This window comes from Sceloporus undulatus, chromosome 1 (assembly GCF_019175285.1).
Source record: "Sceloporus undulatus isolate JIND9_A2432 ecotype Alabama chromosome 1, SceUnd_v1.1, whole genome shotgun sequence".
NCBI lineage: Eukaryota > Metazoa > Chordata > Lepidosauria > Squamata > Phrynosomatidae > Sceloporus > Sceloporus undulatus.
The window spans coordinates 214,784,153-214,807,545 of NC_056522.1; the positions used below are offsets into that span (position 1 = coordinate 214,784,153).

General features: G+C 39.4%; 1 protein-coding gene across 9 annotated transcripts in view; it reads left to right on the forward strand.

Annotated features, from left to right (window-relative positions):
• LOC121932104 (fibroblast activation protein alpha) overlaps nucleotides 1-23,393 on the forward strand; it is a 134,814-nt gene that overhangs the window by 96,089 nt on the left and 15,332 nt on the right. For 8 of the 9 annotated variants that reach the window (XR_006104269.1, XM_042470473.1, XM_042470494.1 and 5 more), the window contains 6 exons: nucleotides 244-297; nucleotides 6,241-6,365; nucleotides 9,013-9,060; nucleotides 13,539-13,637; nucleotides 15,874-15,943; nucleotides 17,220-17,414. Coding sequence is in view for 8 of the 9 variants with exons in the window: in XM_042470473.1 (XP_042326407.1) it covers nucleotides 244-297; nucleotides 6,241-6,365; nucleotides 9,013-9,060; nucleotides 13,539-13,637; nucleotides 15,874-15,943; nucleotides 17,220-17,414 (591 nt within the window). In the remaining variant the exon portion in view is untranslated. The remainder of the gene's footprint in view (nucleotides 1-243; nucleotides 298-6,240; nucleotides 6,366-9,012; nucleotides 9,061-13,538; nucleotides 13,638-15,873; nucleotides 15,944-17,219; nucleotides 17,415-23,393) is intronic. The other variant, XM_042470483.1, reaches the window with a different exon arrangement.

Sequence of the window (23,393 nt, forward strand, 5' to 3'; positions counted from 1 at the left end):
GGAATAATAATAATAATAATAATAATAATAATAATAATAATAATAATAATAATAATGGAGCATCTTGGCATAGGACATGGCTGGTTGGTTGCCTGGAACTCTTAACACTTGAGCACGTTGCACTGCAACATTTTTGTTGCATGTCCTGCTTGTTGACTGTTTAATGACAACTAATACCCTTATCATTTAATTTTCTTGCACTGATAAGGCATGATTTATCTGATTACATAAACTGCCTTCCAGATTCTATTCAAGCAATGAATTTGAAAGCTATCCAGGAAGAAGAAATATTTACAGGTAAGTGGACCTCTAATGATTTCTAGTGTTATTTGTTTCTTTGTGAAATATACATGAAGATTACAGTGCATTGCTAAATAAATGGCAATAGTAAATAACAGTCAGCTACTGTACCTTAAAGATTAAGGCTGGAATCCTGTTGGGGTATTGGGTGCCCGTAAGTGGACTTGGTTGTGCAGGAAGTAGAGTTGCTGCTTAGCAGCTACATAGCAGAGATCAATGTGCACCAATGGTCACATGCACACGGGGCACCCCCAATACACATCAATTACAATGTTCTCAATTCAGTAACCAGATTTCTTAGTGCTTCTGCTATGTAGTTACATGCATGCAAACTTACATTGTATAAAAAGACATACAGGATTCCAGCCTAACCTATTTATCAGCTAGTCTTAATAGTGCTGCTACTTTTCTTTTCCACAACCCCTTCCTTTTTGTGCTGAAGAAGGCTAACATGATGACCTTATATAGTCAAGTATAACTTGATCTTGTGGATAAATTGAGGGCAGGTTTTAGACCCAAAATTACAAAATTTGGTTTGACCCATGGATAAGTTGAAGGTAAAATTTAGGGGCATGTAACAAAAAATGTAAAGGATGAAGCATAGAAAATATACACAACTGTGCCTTTGTTTGTGAAGTGTGGGTGCAGGAGGTGAGAAGCTGTCCGTGTGAGAGCAGCAGCAATGACAGAGTCAGTAGTCAGCAGTTTGTCCTCTATTTCTGCCTAGCCTCTGAAGAGAATGAGCAGGAATGAAAGAGAGCATAGAGGGACAGCAACAAGTGTGTTGCTTCTGATCCACTGTGTGGGTGGGGAGAGGCAAGACTGAGGAAGAGGGGAAGAAGAAGAGGTAGCAACAGTATACGCAGGCAGACAGGAGTAAACCAAGGGGAATGGGTGGCAGAAGGGAAACAGAGCCAGCCAGCCAGCCACACACTGCCAAAGGCCTGGAACAGATAAAAAAGAGACAGTAAAGAGGAGAGACAGAGAGCATAAATGAAAGAGGGTTGGACACACACACACAGAAATAGAGGCAAAAGAAACAAGCAAGGAAACCAACTGGAGACAGGAGGAGGACAGGAATTGTGACAAGAGCTGCTGATGAAAGAAAGAGAAAGAAAGGAGGGCACAGAGGGGAAAGCAACAAGACTGAACAGCGTGGCAGGGTGTGGAGAACCAGCAGAGGAGACGATCAGCCCTTTGTTGAAGAAAGAAGTTCTGAGAAAGGCGTGGGGAAGCAAAGGGGTGAAAAGTGAAGGGGGAAAGTGGAAGGAGAGGGAACCTGGTCCATGACCAAAGAGAGTGAGGTGTCTGGGTAGTGGCTATCTTCCAGCCCAGGAGGGGAAGGTGGTGGTGGGGGGGGCAGAGAAGGAAGCGGAGGTGTAGACCATGCCTTCCAGGATACCAGGCATTGTGTGGTAACCACATCCTCCTCTGCAGTCTCCAACTACATCAAGACATATATCCAACTACATTCAAGGTAAAGCCACCCTAGTTCAACCCCTATGGAAACATGCATTGATCTGTGGATAAGTCAACCCAGGCTTTCAGGGTGAATTTCTAGACTAAAATTTCTTTTATAGTTTATATAGGGTATATATTATACTTTTTTGAAAATGCACCTACTGTGTAATAGGAACCATATTCAAGCATCAGCTCTAAACTCTTTACTCCTGAGAGTCATTGCCATCCTGTTTTTGTATGCACACAAGTGCCATTGGGTGTGCTGGTTTGTTGAATCTGAAACCCACCTTTCTCCCAAGGGTGGGAATCAAGGTGGCTCACATTAATATTAGAATATCAATAAAACATGCAACCAAGTCAACAATAAAAAAACAATTTAAAATATAACTTAAAATCATACACCTGAGAGAAATATAGTACCCATCCGATGCCAAGCATCCTGTTAAATAGTCAGTTGTCAAAAACCTGGCTGAAAAAGGAAGTCTTTACATGTTGGTGGAAAGAAAACTGGGCTTAACTAGTCTCCTTTGGGAGAATCTGGCATTTGGGAGAAGCCACCAAGCAAGCCCTCTCACCCATGGCATCACTAGGGTTGGCATCACTCAGTTCGGTAACTCACAGTGTCACCCTCTCCCCCATTGACCTACTCCCATACCACATCATACAGAATCCTTAGAAATGTTTTTGTACTAATGTTACTCATTAATTGTAATTCCCATATACCACTGAATCTAATGGCAACAGTTGTGACATACAAAGAACCAGTAAAATTAAAATTATACATTTAAATTACAATATCATATGCACAGCCTAAACATATTTACATGTACATAGTTTTGTGTGATTAAAGTGAAAAATGTGTAAGATATGCTGCTTTTAAAGAAAATTTTAAAAGCATAAAACAAATTAACAATTTAAAATTTATTTTAAAAAAATCCTAGGGCCTCTCCTTTCTCCTCCCACCGAGCCTGGCCCCACTCACACCATCTCCTCAGCACTTTAACGGGATGCAGGTGAACACCACAGCCAAAAGGCAGATGTTTGGGGAGCAGTGGTGTCACACACACCCTTAGAGTGTCACCTGGTGTGACCCTCACTCTTTGCACCCCCTATTGATGCCACTGCATATTACATGTAACAGCCAGTGGTGTTCAGTCTGTACTAGGGGCAACCACATCCAGTCTCTTTCATTCTCTAATATAACCCATTCATTATGTCAAACTTGGAAATGGTGTGTGGTTTGAGATCTTACTGGTTGCTATAGCAGTGCCACTTACCTGCTCCACTGTATGCATTTCTTCTTCCTCGCTCAGTTATGTGCAGAGCCTTAAAATTCTCATGAGGCTATAACAGCCTCCATCATCAAGAGTAGTTGTAGCCCCTTCCACTGTTACCCAAAGGCAAAACAAATCATTTTCTTGGACTTCAAATCCCCAAAATTGCTAGCCAAAATTACGGCCTTTTCCAAGTTGGTCTAAAGTATAACTTCTTGCAATATTGCTCCTTGGGTTTTGCCAATTCTTGCTGCAGCTGCTTGTTTCACTCTTTTGGAGGCTGATTGTTGTGGGGTTTTTTTTGGCTTTTTAAAGATTTGCTGCAAACCACATTGAGCCCCTGTGCTGGAGGGAAATATGTAGGTATTTATTTATTGGATTTTCAGAAGAACTTTCCCAAACCATGGTGTGCTTTGCTGAAGTGGTCCTATGGTCTGAGGGGCATTTTTTCCTCTCTGACTTTTTTTTTTAAAAAAAATTACAGTGCTGACATGCAAAAGTACCATTTCACAGATGTGCTATAGCACGAGAGAGAGAGAGAGGAGGAGGAGGAGGAGGAGGAGGAGGGGATGATGATGATGATGATGATGATGATGATGACACTTTTTGTTTTGTTATGCCTTGGCCCAGAATTAAAAAAGAAACCCACCAGAGGTTGGAAATAAAATGTTATAGTTGATGCTGGGAATTGTCAGAAAATAATCCAAGAAAACAAAAATACTATGTTGATATTAATACAGTTGGATTCAACCATCCACAGCTTGAAAATATTTTAGGAACCTATTGTAACAATCTTCCTTCTATATGATGAGGTAACAAAATTACAAATCTCTAGCCTCAAATATATAGTTGGTAGCGTGTTCAAAAACTCATCACTTAGGCCAAGCAGATTGATTGTAAATCAATAAAATAAGTTTATTTCAGAAACAGAACAGAATAACAGATTGTCAATAATAAGCTGTTGTGAACTTGTCTCTTAATCAATCAATTGCAGAGGTTTACAGAAACTCTTATATCCGATGCAACCCTTTTCCTAATCTTTAGGCCTTCCCTTGGTCTAAAAGATTAAATTTACTTGTTTTAACACACTGTCCCCTCAGAGACTTCAAGACTATAGCCCTTCTCGGGACTAGTCTTTTCCCAACCTCACTCAACCAACCCCCTCCGACTTCTAACTCCCACTTCTCAACTGCCTCAGAATCTTTATAGCTCCAGCCGGCCTCTGATTGGTTCAGAGTCTCTGGCTCCTGATTGGCTGACTCAAGATTCCGAGCACCACACCTATAAACTCCAAAAAGCTAAGCTTGGTTTTGCTATTTTATATAAGGGACACCCTTTTACTATACTATTGTATTTGGTGGAATTTGAGCATCTACATATCCATGGGAGTTCCTGTAACCAATCTCCAGCAGATACCAAGGGCCCACTGTAGTAATAATATTAATTAAACAACCCTGTGAACTACAGCAATAAATATCACAACCTCCCAACAGATTTGCTCCATCTGGAGGATCCCATGGATATTCTGAAAGTTGTAATCCAAAAATATAACTTTTCCAAGCTGTATTTATTTATTTGTCCTCCATGCTCCAGTAGCTGCTGCGTTTCATAAAATCTGTTCTCATGGCTGTGTCCTAACCACAGGATTAGCACATCCTCTAGATTTGTCTTTTTGTTGTTGTTTACAAATTTGTTTCTCTATGTCTTGGACTGCTTCGGTAACCAAGGATGGCATCTCCCCTCTGAATGACTGTCTGAGGTCAGTAATGGATTGGATGAGGGAAAATAGACTTAAACTGAATCCAAATAAAACGGAGGTACTCGCTATAGGTAATCCTAATCCAGGAATGGTGATAGGCTCTCCAGTCCTGGACGGGGTCACACTTCCCCTAAAGGACTGTGTCCGTAGCTTGGGGGTGCTCCTGGACTCGTCGCTTCAGCTGTCATCTCAGGTGGATGCGATGTCCAGGAGCACCCATTATCAGCTTTGGCTGATACGCCAGCTACGACCCTTCCTGGAACGGGAAAACCTAGAAACAGTTGTACATTCACTGGTAACCTCTCGTCTCAATTTCTGCAATGCGTTCTACATGGGGCAACCCTGATGCCACGTTCAGAAGCTGCAACTGGTCCAAAATATGGCAGCCAGATTGGTTACAGGGAGCTCTAAATTTGATCCTATTACACCTATCTTAAAATCCCCACACTGGCTGCCTATTAGCTTTTGGGCATAGTATAAGGTCTTGGTCGTTACCTATAAAGCCCTACATGGCTTGGGTCCAGTTTACCTGAGGGAATGCCTCCTCTCATACAATCCTTCCCACACTCTCAGGTCCTCTGGGAAGAATCTCTTGCAGTCTAAGAAAACCAGACTGGTAACAACTTCCCAGAGGACGTTTTCTGTTGCTGCTCCAAAAATCTGGAATGACCTGCCAGAAGAGATCCACCATATAACATCTTTGGAGGCCTTTAAGAAGGCAATAAAAACAGATCTCTTCTGGCAGGCCTTCCCAAACTGATCTCCTCTGAATTTTTCACTCTCCAGTTGCATAGCTGTTCCCACCGGACTGTGATTGTGATTTCTTTTATTGACTATTTTATTGGGAATTGATATTTTAACGCTATTTTAGGGTGGGAGGGAGATAGGGAATTAGGATTTGATATGACTTTTTTATGTTTTTACTTGTCGCTTGTTGTGTTGTATTTTCATTGTTCTTTTGTTTGTTGTTACCCGCCTCGATCCAATACAGGGAGAGGCGGCATACAAATTATTATTATTATTATTATTATTATTATTATTGTTGTTGTTGTTGTTGTTGTTGTTGTTATTATTATTATTATTATTATTTCTAGTACTTCATTACACCAGTATTAATATAAATGTTGCTACTGCTAAGTTATGAGCCTGTAAGGCAGGGTGGAATGCATACAGTGTCTCAGGTGTCATTAAACTGCAATTCCCAACATTGATAATACAGACTAGGGCTGATGGAAGTTGCAGCTCAGTGATATCTGAAGGTGTGCATGATGCCCACCTGTGTTATAAAAGATCCTTATGAGGCACAAAAACTTCCTGACACCATTATATGGCTGGTAGATGTGTGCATAATTTATTCTTGTATATGAAATTTTTTTGCATATATTTATCACTTGTCCAGTCCAAAGGGAGAAAAGGGTATTTTTAAAATCATCTTCTCTCTTACAGAATTGAACTTAGAAGAAATCCTGTAACAAAGCAATGCATCACTTGCCATTTAAGAAAAGAAAGATGCCAGTACTATGCAGCAAGATTTAGTTACAATGCCAACTATTATGCCTTAATCTGTTATGGTAGGTCATTTCTGTTGAAAAATAAAATTTACTGTACTAGTTTCACTTTCAGGGACTCTTTAGATATTTCTGCTTCAAAGTATCCTAGTGCCTGCACATGGCCTGCTTCTCTGCAATAATAACTATAGTCAAATACTGTAAAATTTAGTTCTGTTAACTGTTAAAATAATTATTGTATTTTAGAATGGTTCTGTTACCTGCTTCAAAGATGTTTTAAAAAATTTACAGCCAAAATTCTTAGTTTGACAACTTAGAATAGCATTATTATTATTATTATTATTATTATTATTATTATTATTATTATTCCCACCTTTATTAAAATAGTACACATTAAAACAATACAAAAGAATTAAAATGTAGATATTAATTAAAAATAATTTTAAAAAGTTATAATATTACATTTTTAAAATTAAAATGTATTAAAAATTCCATACAAACCTATACAGTACATATACACTTTAATTTTAAGATAGTGCATTTGGATGTCAGTTCAAAAGTCTATAATAATTCATTTCAGTGTGTAGTTATTTAAATAGAAAAGACTTGAAAGTGTTAAGAGGAAAGAGGCCTTCCCATTAGTGATGACAACAGTGATGACAAAAACAAATCACTAACTCAAATACAATAATAGACTTGAATTATATTAGTGAGAAGCTTTTGGCATAGAGACATTTAAGATTATATGCACCATAGAAAGCTTTATTATATGGAACCATGGAGAGGGTCACTGTTGTATGAATTTCATAGGTTAGCTCAATTAAAGAAGCAGAAACTTTATCTAAAAGTGTCACAAAATCAAACCAAAATATTTGTTTGGAAAAGATAAAGCATGCAGATGAAACACAAGACCTGACTTTGTGTAGGTTAGCATGGAACATATGAAACTGTTGGTAAGTTCAGAGGTATTGTTATTACGATAGCTACAGGTATGTTAATTTCCCTGGTATGCTTCTAGTGAGAAAATAGTTGCTTCACTTCTCTGTTCAAGTGTTATGATCTGTGCTGAATGCTCATGCGTGCAAATAATAGTCATCCCCCTACTAAACAAAGAAGCAGACATAACTAAATGAGAATACCTTTCAATCATCCTTGCCAAGGATGTTATCACCTAGGAAATCTATTCAACTTGAGAAATGAGTTACGACAACTTCTCCAGATCTTGTTGTGCGTGCTTAATTCTAGGCTCAGGTTGTGTAACTGTTATCTGGGCTTCACTTCATCTTATGAGAGTAAAGAGCACTCTGTGATATGTAAAGGTTAACATTTCTTGGTTTCTGAAACAGTGTTACTGACATCTCTACCCTGCAGAGCTCTCTGTATTAGACACCTACATTGACCGCTAAATTCAGTCAAGATTACTATGCATTATGTCATTAGTTAATGCCATCAAAGGGAAAGGATTTACAGAGTTCAAGTCAGAAGCAATCTTCCCCTTCCCCTGTTGCAAGGTGCCTCTTATCATCATAATTATTAATTATATTTGTAATCTACTCCCCCCCCCAACCTACAATTTAAAGTTACAAAGAAGTTAAAATATTTATATGAGAAAGAAAGTGAATTAATGGCAATCTGATAACCAAACAAGACTTTTATGGTGTGATGTGAATGGTGTAATTGCTTCAGACGTTGATTTTTTTCAAAAATCTAAACAACCACTTCAGATGAACTTCAGTAGCATCAGGCCCTAAGAAGCAGGGATGGAGAAGGTAGCCCCTTTCTTGAATGACATAGGAATTAATCGCACTGCACTTTCCTGTCCTTTTCTCCCAAGCTAGGTGCAGGATGAAAACTTCTAAATGTAGATTTTATCACACACATCTGTGCCCAGGCAGGAGGTGTCCTGTACTGGATCTGAGCTTCTCCCATACCTTGCAAAGAATGGGGAAATCACATTCTTTCAAAAAGTGCCAGAGAAATCTGGATCTTGTACAGGATACCATGAATGGGTAAGGGATACCGCCTGCCTGGGCATGGAGCCATGCAATAAAATCCACATATAAAAGTTTTCACCTCACACCTAACTCAGGAGGAAAGGATGGGAAAGGGCAATGCGATAAACTCCATAGCCTTTTTGGAAAATGCCCCCTCTCCCAGCTGCAGTTTTCATGAGAATGGAAGGCTGCACTTATGTTGATGGAGCCTTCTTCTCAATGGAAAGAATAGTGTCAGGGCAGTAGTTTTCATCAAGATTTCAGGTTATGTACAGATGGTTATCTTCTTCATCTGCATCCTTTGATATCCCATTTATTCTGGGCCTAAAGTGAAGTTACTATTTTCCTTTTATTAAAATATGTCCATGCCAACCACATTCAATTAACATCACATTTTGTTTGATCCAAAATGCTCACAAAGGAAAAGCACTGTTGGCACCACAAAACCTTTATCTTTTTAAAATACCAATTCCTCCCACCTCTTACAGAATCCAAGAACCCCACTCATCACCTCTCCAAATATATAATGTGAATTATGCAGGAACATCTTAGGATGCATTGCTACACTACATTTAGATGCAGAAAAAATATTATCTAATCAACAAAATTCAAATTATTTTCTGTAATGATTGTACATTTCACTGTAACTCTTTACATTATAAATTACTTTGTTTTTGTTTTTCTGTCTGTTTGTTCTGTTCCAATAATTGTTTCAGGTCCAGGGATCCCCATTTCTACTATTTATGAAAACAGATATGACAGAGGTATCTTTTACTATGTATATTTGTTTATCTCAAATGTTCTAGGAATAGGTTCAGTAGGAGTCAGTGGGACTGGCTTGAAAGTACAGTACCTCCTCTGCATATGAGTTAGTTATTTTGTACTTACATTCAGGTAAAAAGCTATAGGCTCAAACAATAAATTCTGAAAAACAACAAAAATATATTTGAGCTAAAGATTTTTTTTGGATTAAACATATGGTTCAAATTTGAATATCATCTGCTCATTTGTCTTGTGTTCTTATGTGTGTGTATATAGTTGGAGTAAGCATATTTTATGAAATTGATAAATCTTATACCTGCATGTCTACCCATCCACGTATGTGTATGTGTATTGGCTGTTATTATGTGCCTTCAAGTCAACTGTGACTTACATTGACTATGATGGGGGTTTCTTGGCAAGATTTATTCAGAGGAGGTTTGCCATTGCCTTCCTCTTAGGCTGAGAGAATGTGATTTGCTCACCTAGCAGGGGTTTTATGGTTGAGAACTCTGTTCAATTCTAGTCCAACACTTAAACTATGATACCACACTGGCAGATGTGTGTGTGTGTGTGTGTGTGTGTGTGTGTAGATTGTGGGACAGAATCTGTTTTTAATCTGTTGCAAAAACAACAGAGTCTTGTGACACCTTGAAGACTGAAAGTTTTATTTGGCTTAATCCTTTGTTGATTCCACCTCACTTCATCAGATGCATGAAGTGTAGCATCAGCAGGTAGACATTTACACATGATGGTGGGACGGGGGGGAATGGGGGGGGGGAATGCAAAGGATACTAACAAGTTATGATTTTAAGAGTTGTTGTTTAACAGTCACTGAAAGAGGACAGAGACATCCAGTACAAAGACAACCTCTAATCAGTGCATACTTATATGCATTGAAAAGAAAGTACATGATTATGATCTTGTTTATGAATAGAATCTTCCACAGTGCACTTGATTTATTTTTTTAACTTACAAAAAAATTAAACCAGCAGTTCTCCCCAAAATCATCTTTCCCTTCTCAGCTCATTTGATCTGAGTCCACACCCTCCAGCTGTCCCTATTTGGCATGGACAGTTCCCATTAAGCCTTTGTCATCCCACTTTTTTAGCTGCTTTTAAAATGTTGCAATTTCTCTCTTCCCACTTCCTCCCCTTTGTCCCTAGTTTACTTCAATTGCTGCAAACTAAGTTCAAAGGGCAAAATTCCCAGTTTTCATCTGTGAAATGTGTGTGTAGTACATAGAGAAGCCTTTTTTAAGACTCTTGTTCTGAACATGTGGGCTGGCAAAAGATTCCTCACAGGATTCCCTCACCCCAAGCCCATTGGCTCAATGGAAAAGTAATTTTTGCAAAAGGGCTAGAACAGGTGGGGAAATAAAGTGACTTTTATACATTGCTGGACTTTACATCTCCCCACCGTCCAGCATAGCTCACATTGAGGAGGACAGGACGTGCAGGTGAAAGACACATGCTTTGGTTAGCCCCCTGGGTTAGCCCTTCATATGGAGCAAATTCTATACAATATTATTCTGCGTTGTTGAAATAGTTTCTGCATGTGGTAATTCCAGCATCTGATAAAGTAGACTGATTACTGTGCCTGAGAGCTTATGCTATAAACCATTTGTTAATCCATACAATGCCACTAGATTTATGGTTGTTTTTACTGCTAGAGATTAACAGAGCAAACTCTTTGCTCTCATCTGGAGGGGGAAAATTCTCTCCCATATTTTACTGGCCTAAATACCTTAAAGGCACCAGATCCTGTCTGATCTTGGAAGCTAAGGAGGATCAGTTAGTACTTGGAAGGGAGATCTCCAGGGGATACGAGATGCTGTAGGCTATATTTCAGAGGAAGGAATTGGCAAAACCACCTCTGAGTAGTCATTACCTAAGAAAATCCAGTGAAATTCATGGCAACTTGAAGTCACTTCCACACAAACATATTTTATCTCTGTTACTGTTTATCTTTGTTTTGACCTAGCCTTTTTGAAGAGCATAGGCAAGAGGTCAGAGTGACATATTTATTTGCATTTAGACTGGAACTGTCTAACATAGCCCTGTCTGCAAAACTAAGTCAGTTCTTATTTCATAAGAACAGACTCTTTTGCAAGATTGTTGGCATTTCCTGTTGATGATTATGCTGGAAATCCTTTTGGTGTTTCATCACCAGGAAGTGGTTTATCTAAATGCAACATAATCGTGGTGGTGGTGGGGAACCAGAAACAGTTTTTAACTCCTATTTAGTCATAAGTCCTTTAATATGTACATTGGTATTACTATAATTGTATATTTTGGGGAAATCAAGAATGATATATCTTTTTAAAAAGTGATTAACCAACCATCTTTGGCTGCATCTACACTGCAGAAATAATGCAGTTTGACACCACTTTAACTGCCATGGCTCAGTGCTATGGAATCCTGGGATTTGTAGCTTGCTGTGGTACCAGAGCTCTCTGACAGATAAGGCTAAATGGCTCACAAAACTACAGTTCCCACAATACCACAATACTGAGCCAAAGTAATGTCAAACTGAATTATTTCAGCAGTGAAGAGGCAGTGTTTAACTGACTAATCATCTGGTGTGGTACTTCTGAATGCAAGAGTCCTTTGAATCCTCACTACTACATTATTTCCAAAATATGAAGCTTTCAATAAATATGTCATACTGAATACAGTGAGACAGTAACCTTCAGTATCTGTAGGTGATCTGTTTCAGCCCCCCTCCCATGGATACCAAAATCCGTAGATGCTCGAGTTTTGTTGTCTCCAATGTAGCACACCACCATTAGGAACTGCCCCCATTGTCCCGAGCGGCAGTGCGTGCGTGCTGCCACTCCACCATTAGAGACAATGGGACTCATTGTCCCTAATGGTAGCATGGTTGTGTGCATGTGCCACCATTGGGGACAACAGGGGCTTGCCATCCTCAGATGGTTGAATCCACGGATACCAAGGGCAAATGTACATTTGAATAAACAGGCATAGCTGCATCTCCCAACCCGTCACCCTCCAAGTATGCTGGAGTACAAATCAGGGGTGCAGCTATAGGGCAAGGTGTGGGGAAAATGAAGGCATTTCTCCCTCCAAATAAGTATTGTGCACCTCCCTAATGAATCACCAGGTTTCTAGCATTGCAGTAACCTTAAACTTCAGTTTGAGCATTCTGAAACACAGTTTAGGCATAGTCCATAATTTTAACTCCAGAACCGTGCCTCGACTTTTACACAAGGTCAATTTATACATGAGTTTATACAGTATCCAGAGTAGGGCAGAAGAGTGCGTGAATGGAAGATTAGAATTGAAAGAGTGAGTCTGAAAGGCCAGCCTGGGGGCAGATTTGGGGCACAGCGTCCTGACAGCGCACACCCGACTCCACTCCCCCAGGGCACCCTGATGCCATGTGCTGCTGCATATGGTGCACGGCATCATGGCGCACCTCCAGCACTGTGTCCAAATGATGCAACACCGAAGGGGTGCCATATAGCCATGACACTGTGGCTATGGCACCCTTTCAAGGGTACAAAAAGGACTTGCTTTTTGCAGCTACTTTCTGAGCTTTCAAAAGGCCGGATATGGGCCATGGTGTGAGGTTGCCACAGCCCCAATCCGGTGCAAAAATGGGTGGCTGCATGCCTCCGCTTCAGGCAGTCTGTAGAGCCCCTCAGTCATGTTTAGGAGTTAATGGGTTGTCTTACAAGTCTGAATTAGCTAGGAGTGGAATATGTTAGTGGAGTATGTAAGATGTGTTTTAAATGTATTACATGATTATTCTGTTTTATTATGTTCAATTTCTCTTAATAAAATACTGTTTTTGTGTATGTATGTGGTTTGGCCTCCAGGAATGCTATATAATAGAAAAATTGCATACTCTGTGTCTCTTGTGGCAGCAGTGAATATAAAGAGGGTTGGTGTCCAGTGGGGATAGAAGTTGCTTAAAATCTCACCCATGGACCTTGAGGGCATCTAGCAGGTCCCCACAGTTGGCTGCTTGAACAATAAGACAGGAGGACATACACTGGGTCACAAAGGTGGAGACAAGGAAATTAGGTCACCTCCTAATTCTTGGTAGTAACAGTGAAATATATGGAAGTTTTAGATGGCTGTGGAGATTGAGACAGAGCCTCACACCTGGTGGGAAAGTGGTGGGTTAAGTGGTAAACCCCTGCAGAACTCAATGTGAGATTTCTTTGAATGAATGATTGAATGAATGAATGAATGATCGAGAAACTATGTTCCAACTCAGCAGTGAACTCTATCATAATTCCAAAGAGGTTTAATCCCAGAAAATGTTTTCCTATCTTTTCTTTCACAAACAAGAACATTCTGTTACCATTTAAAACTGTTTAACAGTTAACAGCTGTTTGTTTTTTGTGCAATGTCATTTTTCTCCTTCTGTGTCTCACCACATAATTATTAGATGACAACTGATAACAATCAATCAGAGATTTACTGCTAATCTAGAGTACTGTTTTTTAATACAGAAATCAAAGTTTTGGAAGACAACAGGGATCTGGAAGCTGCGTTGCAAAAAATCCGAATGCCTACAGTGGAAATTAACAAGTTTGAAGTGGATGATATTAGTAAGTGCCTTAAAGTGTTAATTTTCCTCCTATCACCACTTAATTTTAGGCTGTGAGTGAAAATGGATATGAGAACTATAGTAAGTCACTTTAAAAGCATGCTGTGTGGTAACTATAACCATCTGAAGAAATGGTCACCTTTCACCTACAGCATTGTAATAATGGACACTCTGTTGTAAATGGTCACTCTGCAGATAGCAGTTTTAGCAAAATGTTTTTCGATTTCTGCTTTGATGCTAAGAGATTATTTTTGGTTGCTGTGCTAATGATGGAATCTGAGGGTCAAATGTAACATTTGGCAAATAAAATTGTCATTTGGAGAATGAGTTGGATATTGAAATCAGAAAAACAAAGCAGACCTTGAATATGCCTACAAATGCTGGACCACTGTGTAGACTATTTATTGATCCAGCCCTGAAAGGACATTATTGTAGGGTTGGTGAGGGTGCAGAAAAAAGCAACCTAAATTATCAGGAGACTGGAACAACTCTTCATTCAGTGGAAGGTGTAATGAAACACAGGGGTCAAGCAAACTGTTAGCTTGGAGTGGTCTCTGGTGGCTCCAGCCCCAATCGCTCCCCATTTGGCATGGGACTGCAGCAACCAGACATTGCAGTCCCAAGACCAGCTGCCATTGTGGTCCTGAACAGGCTGCTTTCTTTTTTTCCCCCTTTCTTCCAAGTGTGTTGAATTACAACTCCCTCAGATAGTTTAGTGGGATGGGAGTTGTAGTCCAGCCCCACTGAAAGGTACCACAAGGTAGATCTAACAGTTTCTGTGATTTGGAGAGTTGTAGTAAAAAAACTGTAACTTTTATAGTCTCTGATGGAAAGCAGTAAAATAGCATGTGAAGTTGAAGGCTTTCATGGCTGAGATCCATAGTTTTTTTGTGGGTTTCTCAGGCTATGTGTCCATGTTCTGGAAAAATTTATTCCTGATGTTTCACCTGCATCTGTGGCTGGCATGGAGGTGTGTGGGGTATATATACTGTGTGACCCTTAGTATATATACACCACACACCTCCATGTCACCATTTTCTGGAGATGCCAGCCACAGATGCAGGCAAAACGTTAGGAACCTAAAAGAAGGAAGCAAATAGTTGAGCCTTCAGAAGGCAGGAGGACTGGAACTGGATCAAGAATGTCTAGAATATGCTTCCTTTAATATCCTCTCCACCCTTAGCCAAGTGTTTTTATGTTTGTAAAATGTGTGAAGATGTTCAGGTTGCTTACCCATAATTGTGGTTCTTCAAGTGGTCATCTGTAAATTCACACAACCCACCTTTCTTCTGTCTCTGCTGGTAACTTTTTCTAGTTGACTTGGAATTGAGGGTGGGGCACTGAGGTGAACCTAGACATATACGCTCTGGGTCAAAATGCAGGAACTGGGATTAATCACAACAAGGAAAATGCAATAGGAAAATAAGACCTAAGGCTCAAGTCCTATACAGACTTAATCAAGAATAAGTGCCTCAAACACAATGGGACTTACTCTTTGAGAAAACCATGCATATGATGATGATACCATATAAGTTATATAAGTTATTTGGGGTCTATTGCACAATCTTCTTGCTTTATGCAACCATAATTCTGATCGGAGAAATTGTGTCCTTTCCTGTGTTAATTATTATATAATGACCTTACAAATGTTTATGTGATAATGGTCTACTGATCCGGATACTTGTAAAACTCTCTTTAGCTTATCCATTAGCCTGGCCTCCTTTAATTTTCATAACTGAGTCTTGTTAGATTTTAACTATACATTTAAAATATATTACAGTACAGTAATTTACCAACTACATATAACTATATTAAAGGCTTGATATCTCTAATATATGATTTTGTAAAATAAGTAGTTCTTACATTACATCTGATTTCTTCAATAACAATAGTTCTGACTCTTAGATCATGAATTATAATGATGTTAATGCAGCTACCTGCATTCTCTTACATGAACCAATTCTAATAACAAGATGTTCTGATCTTTGGCATGAATTACTTTGTTTAGGGAAAAGTCCAATTTTGTATGTGTAGACTCCTACTCATGCAGCTAGACTTTTCCCTGACATTTTCCTCCTGAAACTCTCTACTTCCTCAGATCTGCTCGGGGGAGTGAGAATCCCCTCACCCCATGGAGAGTTAACAAGGAAAGGCTCCCTTCCCATTCTATTTATGAAAGCTGTTCCATCAATGGAAAGATGCTACCATGTGTAATGTCTCTCTCGCTCTCTTTTTAGCTTTATGGTACAAGATGTATTTACCTCCAAAATTTGATAAATCCAAGAAGTATCCTCTCCTCATACAGGTGTAAGTAAACTTTTCTTGAGGTTTTTCCCCCCTGTCTGTACTTTTTCACTGGCTGTATAACACAGTTGTAAAAGAAGCTGTAGTTATGTGGTTAAGGAAACAGCATGGGGCAAAAGAAGAAATAAAATGAAGCATTTGGGAGGAAGTGAGCTAGAATACAGCTTTGTGTCTCCAATAGAAAATATATACACTGGTCAATAAAATCTTTGCATTTGTGTTCTTGAGGCCCCAGTAGTTATGGGTATACAGTGGCCCCTTGGTGTCCACTGTGATTTGGTTCTGGAATCTCCTTTATCTGGAATTCTGAAATTCAAAATATTCCAAAAATTAAAACTTTTTCATGGGTGGCAATGACACCTTTGCTTGGTGGTGGTTCAGTGAACACAAACATGAATTCATGCACAAAATTATTTAAAATATTGTAAAAAATTACCTTCAAGCTATATGTATAAGGTATATATGAAACATAAACATATTTGGTGTTTAGTCTGGGGTCCAATCTCTAAGATATCTTATTATGTATGTAGAATCACACATTCTCAGCCCCAGAAAATCCCATGATAGGTCTGCATTATGGTCACCATAAGTAAAAAATGACTTGAAGGCACACAACAATAACAGCATATGCAAATATAGGTATCCTGAAAGCCAAAAAATTAAATTAAAATCCAAAATACTTCTGGTCCCAAACATTTTGGATAAGGGAGACTAAACCTGTATTTAGAAGCTTGGAATATACGTGTGGGTGTGGGCATATCAATGAAATGTAAAGAATATTCTTTTTTTCTACTCATCTTCAGAGAGAAAAGCTATCTTAACATGTCAAGACATCAATGAAAAAATGCTCAATCACATGCTCAATCACATTCAACAAAAATGCCAAGACACGAAAAACTATAAAAAAAATGCACAAATATTTCCATAAACATGCCCAGTTTGGGGGGGGAGGAGTTTTGATATTTTTTTTCATTTGGGGGCAAAAGAACAAAATAAGTGAAGATTTACATTCTGTAGTGTGAGGATCAAAATCTGTAAGTTTTAGCAGATTTTTTTAAAGAAATGCTAAAAATTCAATATGTGTTTGAGTCTTCCAGTGATTTTCCTAATGCAATTGGACAACAATGACATGGAGATCCAGTATTTTCCCATTCCTTAGGGTAAAAAAAAAGTGAACCCAAATGCAGTTGTTAAATATTTCTACCCTGTTTTGCTTTTCAGAAAAGGTATTTGGTCATCCACAATGCAGAAACTGAAATATCATGAACATTTGTTGTAGGTATGCAGGACCTTGCAGTCAAAACGTGAAACCCACTTTTGGTGTAACCTGGATAACCTATCTTGCAAGCAAAGAGGAAATTGTGGTAGCCCTTGTGGATGGTAGGGGAACAGCTTTCCAAGGAGATAAAATGATGTATGCAGTCTATCGGAAACTTGGGATTTATGAAGTTGATGATCAGATCTCAGCTGTAAGGTAAGACTGCAAGGACAGTTCTGTGACATACATTCTAGGCCTCTGGGAGCCAGGACCATGTAGCTTTACTAGTATTGTACACAGACAATATCACTGTTGTTGCTATATCAATAGTACATATTTAGTAAAAGCAATAGTCATATCCTCATTCATGAGTTTAGAAAGTTTGATCAGTTATCTAATAGTCATGCTAGAAAAAATAATAATTTATTATTAGAATTTACAAAGCAAAAACTGAAGTTTAGTTACATCAAGAACCATCTATACATGATTTTCCATGTTTCAGATACTTGACCTCTTGCATAGGGATGCAAAACATGGATGTTATAATGTGCTGATTTATTTTCTGTCTGCTTTCATTGGCATCATGAAAATATCAAAACAATTCATTTTGACAAACTGAACTATTGATGGTCAATGAACCTGACTGAGGAAAGTTAACAGCGGTAAATATCTAATTACTGTATTCGGAAAAGCAATGTGCAAAAAAGGACCTATTTTGGTTATAAATGCAAGAAAAAGATCCACGTTGGTCTTGCATAGAAGCAATAGCAACAGAACGTTGACACATCATAAATGCTAATTAATTTACTGGAGTATGCCTCTTGGAGGCAAAGGTCATCTCTGATGAACTAAAACTTTTCCTACTCATATCTTTTAAAAATTCAAAAGACTCTTTGATATCTTGCTCTATTTCTTGTTTCTCTTTCAATTGTTACTGACCTATTGGATAAGATTTTCTTATCTCATAGGTCACCTTCTTCTTGGCTTATGGATTTAATGTAATCTTTGAAAGGCCCTTGAGCTGGTTTCAGGAGTCACAAAATGTAAAACTTATTCTTCTCCATAGTCTCTGTGACCTACGCAAATGAGGTCTTATGACTGACAGAACCTCACAGGGAAAGTTCTCAAGCAAAGTAGTATTGATAGGAACCTCGCTTTCTGCTACCTGAATTGTATGGTCCTGTTTGTTGTTGTTTGCCTTCAAGTCATTTTTACATAGTGATGCTAAGGTGAACCTATCATAGGCAAGATTTGTTCAGAGGAGGTTTGCCATTGCCTTCCCCTCAGACAGAGAGCATGTGACTTGCCCATGGCCAAATGGGTTTGAACCTTGTTCTCCATAGTTGTAGTCCAGCGTTCTAAACACTTCACCACACTGGATCTATATATACTCCAGTGCCCCAAAGCTAATCCTCTGTTTCTTTTGGTTCACCCACAGAGTTAACACCACTAAGGCTAAAATGGTTCTCCTTGCTTCTGCTAGGCACAGAATTTCATTAAGTATTTTCTCTAATTAGGATTCCTTCCTCAGTCCCATTTCAGTTCACCTTCCTGCCTTCCTTCCTTCCTTTTAAAAAGGTTAGTCTCCATGGTTCTTAATCATTTTCATTTTCTCTCAAGACTTCAGTCTATATTATGCAATTTCTTGGTATGACCTCTAACATCCAAAACACACTGCAAAAATAATCCAGTTTGAGACCACTTTAACTGCCCTGGTTCAATGCTAGAGAATTTTGGGAATGTTGGGGCTGTGTAGACCACACCTGAAGGGGTGGCCTGCAGCTGCCTCCATGTTCCCCAGAGCAGGGCCATGGCAACTGCATGCCATGGCCCCAACCTGGCCTTTCCAGGGCACAAAAAGCAGCTCCTTTTTGCCCCCTGGAAAGGGTGCATAGCCATGGCTCCATGGCTTTAAGGCACTCCTTTGGCATGTGGAGGCAGCACCAGGGGAGTGCTGTCATGCTGCACACCATGTGGAGTGGTGCACAGAGTCAGAATGTGCATCATGTGGACGCCATGCCCCGACTCTTCCCCAGGCTGGCCTTAATGGTCAGTGTGCACAGTTTGGCAGACATTTAGCCTTCTGTTAGAGAGCTCTGGTGCCATTATAAACTACAATTCCCAGGATTCCCTAGCACTGAGCCAAGACAATTAAAGCAGTCTCAAACTAGATTATTTCTGCAGTGTGTTTTGGACCTAAGATTCTTTTAAATAAAAGTATTACTTGTGGGACCAAAATCTTCTAATCAGATGCTCACTCACAGTGTTTATTTTGTGTAGTGTGAAGACTCCATATACCTCTCTCCTATTCATTCTGTAGAAGTTTAGCTCTCATGTCTTCAGTTTCACTTGTGGAAGTTGTCTGTTGAAAGTAGCAGAAAAAAATGGGGCAAAATTATCTATTGCATTCTGCCTCAGCCACATTCTGTATATACAGTGGGGAGGAAATGAGTTTTATCGTCCAGTGTGGGAACTAATTGATATATGGATATATATTTTTAAACTTGAGCAGGAATTATCTCCATATAATGGAGAGTTCAGTCTGAATGGCAGAGCCAAGAATAGAACCTATGAATACTCTCATCATCACACCTGTGCTCCATGTACTTGATAGCACTGTATCTATACAGGACCCCTCTTATCTCATCCATCCTGTTTCTGCTTATTGACTCATCCATTTCCTCCTTGTATCAAGAATAAGGTTGCCAAGAATGAGATTGACATGGATTAGATATTTCACCATTTTCACCTTCTTATCATGACTGCTTATTTACTTTTCTTTTTGTACAATGGAACAACAGCACTATCTGCGTTATAGTAACCATAAAAGTTACCTGTTCATTTTTATTTCTCTGAAGTGTTCACAGACAACAGAAGATACTTAGGATGGACAAGCAGATCAGTGAATTTCTGCTCCATGCAGTTTCATATGGGTCCATTCATAAGTTTACAGCATCCTGTTTCTGCATCAACCTGCAAATTAAAAAGAAGTGCATGAAATTTGGTATTGTAGTTAATGTATTTTGTAGAATAAACGTTGATGTACCTATTTTATCTTAATATTTTATTCTACTATATACATTTTAACTTAAAATGGATATTTTTGTAGATATTGTAGTACATTGAGCTGTGAACTATATTGCAAAGTCTAGAGAAGTGCAAAACCAAAAGAAAACATATTAATCTGAGAACTGCAAATCAGATTGCTTTGATTAAAAATGTGGAGTGCATGAAATCCTTGAACATGCATAGATATCACTTAGAGGCACTATAGACCGGCACCAGAGTAGGATTGAACTAGGGCTGAGCGTCCACACGCCCCCACCCCTAGTTCCACCACTCGGCTGCCATCATGGCAGGCACCTGTCCATATGGAGTGTATGATGATGGCATCTGTGGCGTGCAGCATCCAAATGACACTGGCCAGAAGGGTGTCATTATGGCGCATGAGCATACCAATGACGCCCCTCAGAGCAGCTTCTTTTGGGACGTGGCTCAGTGCCTCAGTGTGCCACTGCTGCAGCACTGATCCAGGGCATACAGGGGTGGCGTTTAGCCGCCCGTCTGTATAGCCCCTTAGTGTCCATCACCTAGTGCAGAGAAGCATCAAGTCACACAATTTTGTTAACACTTGAAAGTCTATAGTGTACAGAGAAATGGCTGGACTTTCTGCAAAATGTATCTTAAGAGCCTTGTCGCCTTCCAGTTTTCTATTGTTGTGAGCTGCAAGAAATAGGTAATAACAAATAGCAATGACTAGAATTTGGGAAAGTTTTTGGACTACAGTTCCCAGAATTCCCCAACCAGTGGGCACTACAGTAACTTATGTGTGGGCTTCTCATCAAAATGAATATATTGCCAATAAGGATCCTGGTGTCAAAATTACCATCTTTAGCTTTTGGAATTTTTCTTGTGTTACAATAATGTACCACAGCAAAAATGATCCACTGACAGGGGCATGGAAAACAGGCTTTGACATTTTCTCTCCTTCTTATATATATTTTTCTCTTCAGCTTCTTATCTGCTGCTGAACTAGCAGCAAAGAAGAGTGAATCTTTTTCATTCAATTATTTTGTTGGTTTTAAGAAGTTGAGTCAAGGCAAGTTCCTGTCATGCCTATTTTCTTTCCCTCATAGGAGTATTCCTTTTAGATGTAGAATACAGTGTCCTGACTCATTACTAAATCCCAATAATATTAATTACTGTCAAGCTACCTACCATTTCTCCTCTACAAGCTCTTCCCATTCTTTGGGCTTCCATTTGTTTTTCGCACTTATATCTTACTTTCACTTCCAAGTAGCTCAGAGCTGGATCCTAACTGCTCTGACACTTCTGCTGTTGGTTTGCCAGAGAGCCAGCATCGTTTACTGATTTGAATTTGGACTACAGCTTTGGAGACAAGGGTTCAAATCCCCATTCAGCCATGGGTGACCCTGAGCCAGAAAAACTTCTTAGCTTCAGAAGTCAAAGACAAACCCTCACTGAACAAATTCTGCCAAGAAAACCCTGTGATAGGGTCACCTTAAATTGGAAACAGTTTGAAAGTGCACAATAGCAAGAAATGATTTGCCCACAGCTCGCATAAACCAGCTATGATTTCAAGTACTCACAAAGCCTGCCATTACTAGACTAGCCTTTTTCACCTGTTGCCCTCCAGATGTGTTGGATTGCAACTTCATTATTCCCACCTAGAATGGCCTTTACAAAAAGATACCCTACTTACTACAGTGTCCCCAAAAATAGTAGAAAAAATATACACTCATCCCTCCATATTTGCGGCTTTGATATTTGCGGATTTGATTAATATGTTTTCTCTAGGAATATCTAGGTCCTCCTCCAGTGCAACTCTAGGGTCAACTTTAACTAAAAGTTGCACTGAAAGACCTAGAGATTCCTTGAGAGAATACTCTACTAGGCATTTATAGCTCCTCCAGTGCAGTTCTATGGTCAGTATCTGGCGGACGTTGACCACAGAGTTACCCTGGAGGACCTAGACAATCCTAGAGAGGTGTCCTCTCAGGTAAAAACATGGTGTTTTTGTTATTTGCGGTTTTCCCATATTCACGGGGGTCTTCTGTCCCTAACCCAGGCGAATATGGAGGAACAAGTGTATCTGGCTTTGTGTGTGTGCATCTGTCTCTGTCTGCATCTGCATCTGTGTCTGTGTTTTATTGATTATCAGGAAGTCATTGGTCTAATTTCTGATTAGCAGACCTGAGTGTTCTACTAATCTCCTAGCTATTTGCCCATCTCTGTTTAATATTATCTAATCCCATAATAAAACAGCTGGAGTTATATTAAGAATACAGCTGATCTTTTAATTTTATAGATCAAATATAAGATTCAAGCGAACGTATCCTCCTTCCCTCCCCTCCTCTTTCATGAAAGAAACACCTCTTCACAGAATTCCTGGTTATAGCAAAATTCATGAAATGCTGGTTAGTTGAAACTATGCATAATGAATAAGCTAAGATCATAAACCATGGTTTGACTCTAGCTTGTTTGTATTTAGATTTAAACAAGGAATTATCTTTAATTTAAAAACAAAGAGTGAAGTTTTCAATTCTCCCTTATAGCCATCAGAGGAAGCTTGTCTTGCTTCAAGCTGTACACATAATCAATACAGTGGTTCAGTGTTCCATTGTGCTTTGCTTTTCCAGTCTCAAAAAGTAGTTTTAGGCCCGGGACAGATGGGCCAAAAGTGGTGTGTTGCCGCCAATACTAGAGTTCCGGAGCGTGCGGCAACCGCATGCTCCAGAACTCTAGCACGGCACAGCAGCAGCCTAATGGCGACCTCCCAGCCACACAGGGACCACCATCTTGAGGTAAGTGATACACAGCATATAGATGTCGCTGCATGTCTCTTACGTCATGAGTGTGCCAATGGTGCACTCGTGATGTTTGTGCGCCATCCTAAAAAGAACCCGGTTTTTCCAGGATCTTTTTGGGCGGAGGGACGCCAGGCAGTTTGGCTGCTGTGGTGTTGCTGTGTAGGTAAACAGATTGCCTCCAGGCCGCCCTTGTGGGCCAGTTTGTACTGGGCCTTAGTCATCTTTAACTAGCTGCAAAAGGATTAATTGAAGCCACCCCTTTTTTGCATCAAAAATTACATTCTTACTGCAACCACAAAATAATTGCAAAAATGGAAAAAGCAGTTTCTGTCACTTCTGGGTATTTCTGTTTGTTTTGTTTTTT